Below are 12,763 nucleotides of genomic sequence, written 5' to 3' on the forward strand. Positions count from 1 at the left end.
GTGTGTGTGCAGGTGTGTGTGTGTGTGTGTGCAGGTGTGTGTGTGTGGTGCCCCTGAACCCGCACAAGGTCCAGAGAAGCTGCCGTGCGTCCTGCTGTGTCGCTCTCCACCTTGTTCCCCTAACTCGGCGTCTCTGGCTGAGCCTGGCGCTCGGTTGGGGCCAGCTAGGCCCAGGGTCCTGTGTCCTCGCTAGCGTGCCCAGCCGTGCTGCTGACGGAGTGTCGGTGCCCACACTCGGTCAAAGCCTGTGAACAGCAAAGCCAGAAGCAGCAATAACACTTGGAGAAGTGAGGCCCTGGGTGAGGTCTCATCCCCGCTCTCCGGTGAGCCGGGACCTGAGCTCCCTCACCCTGACCCCATCTCTGGGGGACCAGCCTTCTCCCAAAGCTCAGACACTCTTGGGCGAAGTTCCAGCAATGGCCCGCAGGTGGCAGGCACGCCGATGGGGACTTCTGCGTGTTCCCGCCTCCCTGATCCCAGGCGCCTTCCAGAGTCCCCACAGCCCCACTCTTCCCCACCAGAGTCAACACTGTGAGGCAGGGTCCCGCGGTGCGGCCCAGGCTAGCCTTGAACTTTTGATCCTCCTGCCTCAGCTTCTTAAGCCTGGGCCACAGTTTCGCTCAGGGAGAGGATGGTGGCTCAGGGAGGCCTGACCCTGCAGATCCTTCAGGGCTCAGCTGCCAAGAGTGCAGTCCTGGACCCTGAGCAAGAGGAGGGCAGGGAGAGAGGATTTGACGTGGAAAACACAAGCTACAGCCTGACTCCGTGTCTCTCTGCTGCTCAGTTTACACACGTGTAAAAGGGGAGAACAAACGCAGCTACTGGCTCACAGACAGGGAAAGACAGCCTGTCAGCTTTCATGACCAGCACACCCGGGGCCTGGTGGGTGGCTCAGTGGTAGAGTGAGGGGCTGGGGTGTGGCTCAGTGGAGAGTGAGGGGCTGGGGTGTGGCTCAGTGGAGAGCCCTGCCTACTCTTATCTGAGCACACACCCCCTGACTGAACCGAGCCTCACAGCTCTGAGTCCACAGTGTGCCCCCTCACTCTCTCCTCAGGACCTCCAGGACAGATGGGACCGCCGGGGCCTGCAGGGCCTCAGGGTTCCAAAGGTGAACGGGGCCAGACAGGAGAGAAGGGCCCGGTGGGACCACCAGGTACGGAGCCCTTGTCCCTGGAGTAGAGAGATTGGCGTTTGCTGTATAGCCGAGCGAGGGTGGCATTCTGTGCCCCCCAGTCTTGTTACCCAGATTCATGACCTCTCTTCTCACCTCCCCCACCCAGTCTCAGGTGCTATGGGAAGAGCTTACAGGATCTTTGGGGGGGGAGCTGCTGAGGTTTGTTCCCAGCACCGGAAATGCCTTTCAGGAATCCCATGATCCCCTGCGTGCTGCAGAGGCCGCCCGGCTCAGGACTGGCCCCCTCGGTTACCCGGCCCTGAGGGCTAAGGCTGGAGCCGATTCCAAATCCTCTCCTCCTGGCTCCATTGTGTCCACCCTCTGCTGTCCCTGTGCCGGAAGAGGAAGCTGCCGGCCAACATGCCAGGAGGACTGTGGGTCCCGAGGCTCACCAGAGTGGACAGTCCCCTCCCGGTCAGGGCCTCAGTTTCCCTGTCTGTAACACCGAGGCCATCAGTCTCACCCAAATCCTCTGTTCTCCGTTCTAGGTCTCACGGGGCCACCGGGGCCACCGGGGCCACGCGGGCTTCCTGGAGAGATGGGACACCCAGGTCCACCAGGCCCTCCCGGCCCAGCAGGCAGCCCTGGCCTCCTGCCCAACATTCCGCAGGGCGTCCTGTATTCCCTGCAAACTCCTGTGGACAAGGAGGGTGAGCGCTTGCCCCGGGAGGGGGAGGGGCGGGCCCACGCTGTCCCCAGGAAATGAGGCCTGGCTGACCCTGCTCTTGGCCTCAGATCATCAGGCCTGACACGCCCTGCCTCTACCTGCAGTCAACTATCCTGGCTGGCAAGGCCACCCCAGCAGAGTCACGGCTGGTGACATTTCCTCACTGTAAGATGTCCAACAGGTGTCACTGAGCACGGATGTGGCAAAGTAGACCCACTGGCTGTGTCAGGGACACAGTGTGGCTCAGGGAGCTGCACAACACAAAAAATCCCTAGTTTGTGAGCATGGGGGTCAGGGACTCTGCGTCTAAGAGAACACTGTGAGGTAGAGAGCCAAGAGGGAGCGACGTTAGCTAAGTTCCCTAACCTTAAGCTTAACCCTAGCCCTAGCCCTAGCCCTAGCCCTAACCCGAACCCGAACCCTAGCCCTAATACAATCCTAACCCTAACACAATCCTAACCCTAGCCCTAACCCTAACCCTAGCCCTAGCCCTAACACAATCCTAACCCTAACCCTAGCCCTAGCCCTAACACAATCCTAACCCTAACCCTAGCCCTAGTCCTAACCCTAACCCTAGCCCTAGCCCTAGCCCTAGCCCTAGCCCTAACCCTAACCCTAACCCTAACCCTAGCCCTAGCCCTAGCCCTAGTCCTAGCCCTAGCCCTAGCCCTAGCCCTAGCCCTGGGGTTATTTTTAAATCTTGGAGGAGTTCAGCATGGTATCTCATTCCTAAACTCTAGCTCTTCACAAGCTGAGGCAGTAGAATTAATGCTCGCTTTGAATCAGTCTAGGATACACAGCAAACTCAAGGCCTGCCTGAGTTGCATGGAGAAACCCTGTCTCAAAAGAAAATAAGTCAAAGTGTATTTTTAAAAAATTAGGCCTGGGGTACATAGATCCATGGTAGAGCCCCTGCCTAGAATCCCCCAGTGAGGGGCTGGGGTGTGGCTCTGTGGTAGAACATGAGGCTTGGAGTTAACTCTCCAATACCACAAAGTAAATAATTATATGGAAGAGAGAAGAGTAAACCCGATGTTTGTTGGGAGGGCATGCCATAGCTTGCATACCGTGGTCAGAGAAAAACTTGTGGGAGTGAGTTAGCCTCCCACCATGCGGGTCCCGGAGCTTGGGCTCGGGTCATGGGCCTCCTGGCTCCTTAACCCTCTGAGCCATCCTGCCATCCCCAAAGTAAACTGTTGAAGAGGCTGACGGTGTAGGGCAGACGCTGTGGACACAGGGTTGGGGAGACCCAGGCCTCAGTTTCCCCAGCAGTAAAGCCTGGTGGCCGTGCTTCCTCAGGGAGATGGAGACGCTGTCCCTGAGTGTGTGGTAAGGGGTGGGCTTGTCGCCGAGGCGGGCCGGGGGGCAGTGTGGCCGGGCGGGTGGAAAGTCAGCTCTGTCTGCAGCCTGCACTAAGCCATGCCAAGGACCAGGACTTTGGCAGCCACTGATATCCACCCCAAGCCAGCGGCCCTCGGCCTTCCTCAGCGACCCCAACACGCTTCCTCGTGGTGTGGTGATCCCGGCCAGAAAATTATTTCTGCTGCTTCAGAACTGTGGTGTTGTGTTCTGGGTCGTGCTGTGGATTCCGTGTGTTCCCCACGGTCTTAGGTGACCCTCTGAAAGGCTTATTCGACCCCCCAAAGGGGTCATGGCTCAGAAGCTGGGAACCTTTGCCCCAAGCCCAACAAAGGATCCATCCTGCTGTGCATCCGAGCATGTGTGTGCGCGTGCGTGTATGCCTGTGTGTTTGTGCGGCTGTGTGCATGTGTGTGTAAAGCCCAAAGGTTGACACCGTATTATTTGAGACAGGGTCTCCTGCCGAGCCCACAGCCCACTGATCGGGCAGCCTGCAAACCTGGCCTTCCAGGCCCCAGGGCTGGGATCACAGCAAGCGCCACACTCCCAGCTCTTCTGTGCAGCTGGGGATTTGAACTCGGATCTTCATGCTTGTGTGACAAGGTCTTTAACCACTAAGCTGCTGCCCCACCCTGACTGCGTTCTGAGCACTCAGGCCATGTGTCCCTTTGCACGTGGGTTGAGTGTGGAAGTGTGGTGGACTCAGCTCCGGGGAGCACCGACCCTCAGCCTGGGCGTCCACCCTGACGTCTGGTCATTGACCCCGCAGATGGAGACTCCCCGCTGACCCCTGCGGTCGTGGACACCGTGCTGACGGGCATTCCGGGCCCCCGGGGCCCCCCCGGCCCCCCCGGTAAGTGGACTGATCGTCTTTCTTTGGCTTGTCCCGGACATAGACAGGGTAACATGTAGCCTGGCTGGCCTCCGGCTCACTGTGTAGTTTAGGATAGCCCTGACCCCTGTCCTCCGGCCTGCAGCTCCACAACGCCTGTTTACGCCAGGCCGGGACCCAGCCCAGTTACGCTCTCCCTAGCTTCACCCTTAGCCCTGAGCCCAGGTGTGTGTGGAAACCGAAGCCCAGCTAGGCGTTCTGCACTCTCCAGAGGCCTGACGTGAGCCCCGGCCCACCCTGAGACAACCGCACACGTCAACCCCGAATGAGCCCCAGAGCAGGACAGAGGTCTGAGGAGAGGTGTCTGGCTGTCTGTGTCAGTCGCAGCAGTGATGCGCAGGCCAGGGGCAGCCTCGGGCAGGAGAGGACCGGGCCCTGGGGGTGGGATGCAGCTGAGACGTGTGATGGGCGGCAAAGATGAGGTCCCTGCGGGAAGACAGAGGCCAGGGCTTCCCAACCCTCACAGACCTCTGTGTATACACATGCCCACACGCCATGCCCCAAGGGCTCCACAAGTGAACAGACAAGCAGGACACATGGTCGTTACCTTGCCGCTCCTGTCTGGGGGCAGGAGCTAGGGCTCAGGGAGGGGCTGGGTGTGGCTCAGTGGTGGAGCCCCTGCCTAGAGTCCCCCAGTGAGGGGCTGGGGTGTGGCTCAGTGGTCACCTGCCTAGAATCCCCCAGTGAGGGGCTGGGTGTGGCTCAGTGGTCACCTGCCTAGAATCCCCCAGTGAGGGGCTGGGGTGTCAGCACGTAGCCCCCACAAGGACCTGGGTTCCATCCCCACGCTTCAGCAGAGTGGGAGAAGGCAATGATGAGAGACAGATTTAGAAAGGAGAGGATTATATTTGAGGGAGCTGAGGCAGAAGATTCATCGAGTACTGAGGACTTGAGGTGACATATGCCTGCGACACAGGGATAGTTTCTGTGGCCTGGTTTGTCTACTCCTGAGAGGCCACACTGCCACACTCTAGTGGGGGCTCCGTGAGGTTTGGGAAGTGCAAGTCTGTGCAAGGAGATGGGATGAAAGCCTGGTGCAAAGGTATATGTGGGGGAGGAAAAGGCGATGTTGTAGGTGACAATGTTTACTATTGATATCTTTTCTGGTAAAGCTGCTGTTAATCCTAAACAGCTGAATACCCAAATCACCACACAGAGACTGGGTTTATTTAGTTAGCCTAGAACACAATGCTGGGCCATAGTTACTCCCTCCTAAACCTCCAAGCCCTCATAGTTTCCTAACATTTAGATTTCCCACATTGTACTTGCTTTTAGTGATATATTAGGTCCAGTCCATCTCTCCACGTCTTTCCAAGATTTCACCTCCAGCTCTGCACCCAGCTCCCTCCTCCCTTCTCTCTCCTCTGCCACCCACCTTCCTGTCCTCTGGCTCCTCCTTCTCTTCCTGCTTCCTTTCCCTTGCTCAACATGGTGGCTGGTTGCTTTATTTTGGCCTGTTTACACAAAGTTGAGACAGGTGCTACTAAAGTATCACAATGCAGTGTCCTGATTGAAACCAGAGATTGGGGGAGATAAATCAGCATTTGAATGAACAAGGGTAAAGTTCATATAAGTTGGTATAAAAGAACATTATACCAACACTCCTCTTAGCCAGTGATGCTGAAGAGAGGCAGGAAAAGATAACAGGGAGTGTGCTCACCAGTCGGTGGGCTGATGGGAACTTTCCGTAGGCGTGTCCGTGGGCTGAGGACTTGGGAGTATTGGCCTTTCTGTCCTGTTGCAGTGACAAACACCGCAGGCAGAGCAGCTGAGGGAGGACAGGATTTGTCAGGTGGGGACCGTGAGGCTGAGGCTGCGGAACTGCCGGTCCACTCCCAGGTTCCGGCTTGTGCAGCCAGGATCGCCTGCCTGGTGAATGGTACCACCCACTGTGGCTGGGCTGTCCCTCGTCAGCTGACCACCGAGACAGTGCTCTAGGCATGCCCACACACCACTCTGATGTGGGCAGCCCCTCAGCTGGGGCGTCTCCTCTCAGAGCGAGCAGTTAGGGCGATGCGGAACGGGGCTTCAGAGCCTTCAACAGAGTGTTCCACAGATGTGGGTGGACATGGTGAAGGGAGAGTGGATGGTGGCTGTCAGAGGGGCTGGTTCCAAGTTTCCACGTTGGGCGGGGACCTTCTGGATTAGCGCTCTGTTCAGCCCTGGGTCTCAGGATCGGGGTAAGCATGTGGAGAGCACATGGTTGGAAGGAGCTGGATAGCGGTAGGCCGGTGAGACCTGAGCGTGGAGGCCTGGAGAATGAGTCCTTTCCAAAGTCCATTTCCCAAACTTGCGTTTGTTGCCAGCGGGGGAGACCCAGGCAGGGCCGGGTGCTGGGAATGTCCGTTTGTAACCGATGGGGAGCAGTGGGCTTTTCTGGTATTCACCAGTGACTCTACCCACAGGGCCCCCAGGACCACACGGGCCCCCAGGACCTCCAGGAGCACCTGGATCACAGGTGAGGACTCGGCCATTCTAGCACAGCGGGAGTCCCGTGCGCTAGGCTCCCTCTTTGTGGGTGAGCTGACCCTAGAGAGGCTGGGCACTCCTGGACGCATGTAGGTGCTCTCAGCTGACACCAGGACCCCTGTTCTCCCCTGAGAGGAAGCCAGGTGGGGCAGTCCCCAGCTCAGGATTGCTCTGCCCCTTCGGCCTTGTGGAGAGAGGGCCAAGGCTGCGTGCAGGAGAGCAGGGTGGGAGACGAGGTGCTCTTTGTCTTACCTGTGGGCTTCTGTGGAGGCTCCTGCCATAGAGATGGCCCTGACGGAGTTGGGAGTGTATCTTGCTCTTGTGTGCACTGGTAGACGGTCCCTCTGGCTCCCTGTGTGGGGGCAGGAGCTCGGGTCCCCCTTCCTGAAAGGTGGAGGAGTGGTTTGTGAGGACCTGGTATCAGGAGACAGCTGCTTACATAAGCGTATCTCAGAGTCCCTGGGTTTGCCATAAACCCTGGATGCGCACACGTGATACCATCCTCCTGCCTCAATTACTTGTCGGCTTTCCTGCCCAAGCGCTAAGTTACCTGTTTCCCTCCTCTGCACGACACCCACGCCTCACATCCCTTCATTGTAGAGAGGCTGGGCAAAGGCTGATGCTCCGGGGGCGCTGCAGAGTCAGGCCCCAAGTTTGAACTTCTAGCTTCCTCCTCCTCCTCTCCTTTTCCTCCTTCTTCTCTTCCTCCTCCTCCTCCTCCTCATCCTACTTCTCCTCCTCTCCTCCTCCTCATCCTACTCCTACTCCTTCTCCTCCTCTCCTCTTCCTTCTTCTCCTCCTCTCCTCTTCCTCCTTCTCCTCTTTCTCGCCCTTCTCCTTCTTCTCCTCCTCCTTCTCATCCACTTCTCCTCCTCTCCTCTTCCTCCTTCTTCTCTTCCTCCTCATCCTACTTCTCCTCCTCCTTCTCCTCTCTTTCCTTCTTCTTCTCTTCCTCCTCCTCCTCCTCCTTCTCCTCCTCCTGCTCCTACTCTTCCTTCTCATTCCTCTTCCTCCTTCTCTTCTCTTTCTCCTCCTCCTTTTCTTCTCCTTTTCTCCTCTTCCTCCTCCTCTCCTCCTCCTCTTCTTTCTCCTCTTCCTCCTCCTCCTTCTTCTCCTCCTCTTTCTGCTGGAACCCAGCATGGGTGGGTCCAAAGGCAGGAAAGTCCCGCTGACGTTTCTTTTTTCCAGGGTCTGGTGGATGAGCAGGCTGTAGCACAGCCATCTGTAAGTATGAACTGAGCCAATGGGCTGGACACGGGGAAATTGGGAGCCGTGTCTGCATTTAGCCCCATAGAGTCTCCATAGGGAGGGCAGGCTGGGTACAGCCTGAGCTGTCCAAGAGAAAGGGTACTGCCTGGGAAACAGCCTCAGGTTGAGGGTTGTCCTAGTCACAGCTGATGCCTGGGCTAATGTACCGCATGGGCTGGAGTATGTTAATGTGTAGCCTGGGATCATTGACTCAGGGTCTGTGTGACCAAGAAGGTCATGTTGGTTCTCTGAACCTCCCAGCGTCTGACTCAGGCAGCTGGCCTCCGTGAGTTACAGGTCTCAGCTCTGGTCTCCAAGACTAAAGAAGCCACATGTCAGGGTCAGGAGGTGGAGAACGGCTCTCTGCTGAGTGCCTACTGTGCGCTGGTACAGTGGGGTAGGCCCGCTGCGGCCTGTCCAGCCTGTGCTCCCTCATACTGAGCTGGGCGCTGCGGTTCAGAGAAACCAGTCATTTCCCAAGGTCGCACAGCTGAGCTTGGGAGGGTCAGCCTCCACACGCGGCCTGTCCTGCGCCACTGTCTGCTGACAAATGGCGGCAGCGGCTTTGGCAGCACCTCTAGACGTCAGGATAGTTAAACCCCTGCTCCGTACTGATCTTCATCTCCTTCATGGTAGAGATGTCATTAATCACCTTTCAGAGGCGGGTAACAGTGGCACAGAGAGGTTACAGCCGCTCAGAGTCAGAAAACATGTCTGTGCCGTGCCCCGAGCTGGCCTTACCGGCCCCGTTTTAGAGACAGAGCTGATACCTACGTCCCCCAGGTTCCAAGTCTGAGTCCCCGTGTTTCAGAGCGGCCCCTGGGGTGACTCTGTGAACCTCTCTGTGATGGGCTGTGTAGTGACACCCGGGCCTGGGCCTCCCTCCCTTGTCTCAGTCCCAGACCCCCGTCTTCAGTCTCCGCCTGTCCCCAGGGGTGGACAGGTGCAGGCGTACCCAGTATGGTGACCACGAGGCTTGCTTCCTAGGGTGAGCCCGGCGTGAGGGGAGGAGAGGCCAGAGCCGCCGCAGAGGTAACTATGGCAATCAGCGCTGGGAGCCAGGGTGGGGGCGCCCTCAGGAGAGCCTGGTGGAGAAAGATGCTGCCTCTCATCCAAGCTCAAGTCACAAAGAGCAGTTACCACCCTGACTTGGGGGCATGGGCTGGTGGCTGTGGGGTACAGCAGGCGGAGGAAGGGGGCTTCAACCTCAAACCCTAACGAGGGAGGACGGAAACAAGAAAAGGCCGGGCAAGCGGAAGCTGAGGCGGGAGTCTGGAGGCAGGGGGAAGAGAGCCAAGGTGGAAGAGGGCTGGCGTGAGGCTGGGGCTGGGGGTGGGGGACACTTGCCTGGTGTGCATGGAGTTCAAGGTTGACCTCAGCCAGCTCACCTGAGACCTGGGAAGGCAGGGGTGGAGGGGGTGGGTGCAGGACCAAAACACTGACAACAACCGAACAGGCTGGAGCGGAAGGGCCAGCTGAGGGCTTCCTGTCCGTGAGACAGTCTGCAGTCGGAGCTTTAGGAAGTTCTTGCTAAATGAAAGGAAAACCCCAGTGCTCAGGAGACTGCGACAGAAACAGCCTGAGTTCAAGGCCAGCCTGGGGTTCATAATGAGCCCCTGTCTCAAAAACAAACAAACAAGCAAACAAACAAAAATAAATAAAAGCACATGAGGAAGGGAGGGAGAAAGGAAATCATATGAGAGAGAAAGAGTTGGAAAGACAGGAGAAGGGGGAGGGGAGGGGGAGAGAAGGGAGGGAGGACCGCCTGTTGGGGTCTCTGGCTGTTAGACCCTGGGGACTTCTTCACCCCAGCCCTCCGCCGCTAGCCGCTGGACTCTGCACTCAGCAGTGCACACCCTTTGACTCTGCCCCGCCGTGCTCCACAGACAGAGCTGCACCTCTGCCCTGGCAGGGCACTGGGCCGCCCAGGGTGGCAGCCTTGGCCACCTGGTTTGCCGTTCTGTCCCTCAGAAGTCGGTAGCTCACTTTGTGCAGTCAGTACCTCACACGCACGGAGCCTCGCAGGGCGGAGGGGCATGCCTGCCCTGGCCCTCCCGGCACTCTGGGGTCTCCAGTCTGTTTCTGCCTTGGCCCAGCCCCGTCCACAAGGCTTGACCAATGCTCTCGGGTGGACAGTCCAGGCACGCACAGTCGCCCTTCCCACCTTGCAGGCCTCTGAGCTGGGGCTCTGGCCTCTTGGTATTGTCTGGAAGGTGGGCATTCTGTTAGATTTCTATTGCTGTGTGGACACTGAGCAAAGCTTCTCAGGGAGAAGAGGTTCAGTCGGCTGTCAGGCTGAAGTCTGTCAACAGGGAAGCCAAGCTCTCAAGAGGTCTGCATACACCCCAGGCTAGAAACAGGCAATATTTGCAAATCTTTGCTTCCATTTCATGATGGGTTTTCATTCTGATAGCGTTCTCCATTATGGGAAAAGCAAACAAGACAAAAGCCCTCTCACTTGAGGCACGCGGTCTGTCCGCTTTGTTCTTCCGTCATTGCTTCTTAAGTAGAGCATCACAGAAACCGTCGCCTAATCCAAGGTTACAGTTACTGACACCTACATTTTCTTCTAAAGGCTTTATGATCTTGGCCTTTACACTTAGGTCCATGACCTTTTTGAGACCGTCTTTTATGTGGTGGGAAGGGCTCTGCTGAAGCTTGAGCTGTGTCTCGCAAGAGTACATGATGGATCAGGGCTGGAGAGACGGCGCAGCGGTGGCGAAGAGCTCACACTGCTCTCTATCGCTGCAATAAACACGGTGGCCAGAAGCAAGCTGGAGAGGAAAGGGTTAACCCCAGCTCGCAGCAGGTCACAGTCCACTGCCAGGGGAGTCAAGGCAGAGGCTCCAGGCAGGCTCCCCGGGGGCCCCAGCTCTCTAACACACCCCAGCCCACCTGCCCCCTGGCCGGCGCCATCACAGTGGGCTCTGCCCTCCCACAGCAATCGTGAATCGAGAAATGGATTAATTGTAGGCCACAGGCTGGTCTACCACAAACCATCTGATGGAGCATTTTCTCAGCTGAGGCTGTTCTTTCCAGATGAATCCAGCTTGTGTCAAACTGACAAAAACAAAACAACAAAACCCCAACCAACCAAAGAAAACCAAACAAACAAAATCGCCACAGAGCGTGCTGGGAAGGGGTCCTTTGGAAACCACAGCAGGAGAGAAAACTTAGGCTTGAGCCTATCAAGTCTAGAGTAGAAGAAGCCCAGGGTGAATTGTTTGGTGTGCAGGCCTGCTGCATAGCCAGGGCTTGGCTCTGACGTCTGCCTCTGGGGAGAGGCCTGCTAAGGGTGCCAGGCCGGCTGAGGGTGCCCAGGCCGGCTGAGGGGTGCCCAGGCTGGCTGAGGGTGCCCGGGTTGGCTGAGGGTGTCCAGGCCTGCTGAGGGGTGCCCAGGCCGGCTGAGGGGTGCCCAGGCCGGCTGAGGGGCGCCCGGGCCGGCTGAGGGGCGCCCGGGCCGGCTGAGGGGTGCCCGGGCCGGCTGAGGGTGCCCAGCTGCCTGCCCGCCTGTGCTCCGCCCCAGCCTGAACGTGGTCTTCCCTGCACCAGGGCGAGGGCGTGCAGCAGCTCCGAGAGGCCCTGAAGATCCTGGCGGAGAGGGTCCTCATCCTAGAGCACATGATTGGCGTGCATGGTGAGTAGCAACCAGCCCTCGCCGTCTCCTGACCTGCCATGGGGTCTGCTAAAGCCGCGTGAGCCCCTGCTTCAGGGACCCCGCCCCCACTAACCGTCCGGGTTCTGTCCCTCCCCCGCCTCACGGGTCGGGCAGCCACACCCCGCATGCCAGGCTGCCTCCTGTTCGCCCTCCGCCTGCTGGCCACTTCCACAGCAGGATGGGCGAAGCCGTCCTGAGACCTTCCTGAGCGCCCTCCTTGTCCTCATGGCTTTCCCTGTGCCTTCCTCCTACTCTGGGACCCCGTGCACAAACGGGGGGGGGGCGTGCGACTCTGGGGTCTGGGGCTCAGGCCACTTGATACTGGTTAGAGAAGGGTGGGCAGACAGATGCACAGATGCACCGGAGGGACGGACAAGGGGAGGGCGACTGGGAGAACGGACGAATGGCAGGATGAGTAGGAGGAAGAACGGGACGAACAGATGAACCGGTGGGGAAGTTAGTGAATGGCAGGGTGGGTGGGTGGTGGCGTGACTGAATGGGTGGAGGAGCGGGAAGATGGATGAGTGTGGACCTCGAATGGGAATGAGTGTGAATGACTGAATGCCTCTGAAGGAACGAGGGACGGGCCTGTCTGCCGCCTCTGGCTGGGAACGGAGGCCCTGGGTGCAGAGGCCCTGAGCAGCCCTTCGCCCTCCTTTCAGATGCGCTGGCCTCCCCCGACGACGGGGCCTCGGGGCAGCATGCGGCCCTGAGAGCCAACCTCGAGATGAAGCGGGGTGGGCCTCAGCCCGGAGTCCTGGAGGCCCTGCTGGGCCCTGACCCTGTGCAGAAGAGGGCAGACCAGGCTGCCGACCGGAAGTGAGCGACCCTCTCTCAGAGCAAGCCCCGTGGACAGCGGCATCCTGAGGGACGAACCAATCAGAACCGCCAAGTGGGCGATTCTGAAGGACCCTGGGGGCCTGGGCCCTCGGGGAGAGGTTGTGCCTCCAAGGGGCAAGGCCCAGCGCTGACTAGCATCCCAAAGGGCCGTTCTCCCCCCCAACCCCTCCCCCCACCCCCGCCTCCTGCCTTCACCACCCAGGCTGGGAGAATGATGGAAGTGGCCAGCTCAGGTGCTTTCCCTGTTGTCTCATTTAACCGTGAAAAGGTGCTTGTTGATCCCCACTTAGCCTGGCACTGGACCCCGGGCCAGGGGCGGGGCGGGTTTGCCCCAGGCCTGGCTGTTACTGGCCACGATGTACGACTCTTCTAGTGTCCCTCTCCTTAAGGTGTGGCCCAGAGGACCCCAAGGTGCCCGGGCTGCTGGGAGGCGGGGCGCCTGGAAGGACCCCTCGT

At 58.7% G+C, this 12,763-nt stretch overlaps 1 protein-coding gene across 1 annotated transcript in view; it reads left to right on the forward strand.

Annotated features, from left to right (window-relative positions):
* Positions 1-12,483, forward strand: part of Col26a1 (collagen type XXVI alpha 1 chain) — a gene marked incomplete in the record, with an annotated part of 23,365 nt that extends 10,882 nt beyond the window's left edge. Inside the window, 8 exon segments of the mRNA XM_055606623.1 lie at positions 1,055-1,153; positions 1,663-1,824; positions 3,970-4,053; positions 6,498-6,550; positions 7,750-7,785; positions 8,797-8,841; positions 11,362-11,446; positions 12,130-12,483. Coding sequence (XP_055462598.1) covers positions 1,055-1,153; positions 1,663-1,824; positions 3,970-4,053; positions 6,498-6,550; positions 7,750-7,785; positions 8,797-8,841; positions 11,362-11,446; positions 12,130-12,290 — 725 coding nt within the window.
* Between the last annotated feature and the right edge of the window lie 280 nt (positions 12,484-12,763).

The sequence above is a fragment of the Psammomys obesus genome, unplaced genomic scaffold (assembly GCF_907164565.1).
Source record: "Psammomys obesus unplaced genomic scaffold, mPsaObe1.curated_primary_1811, whole genome shotgun sequence".
Taxonomy (NCBI): Eukaryota; Metazoa; Chordata; class Mammalia; order Rodentia; family Muridae; genus Psammomys; species Psammomys obesus.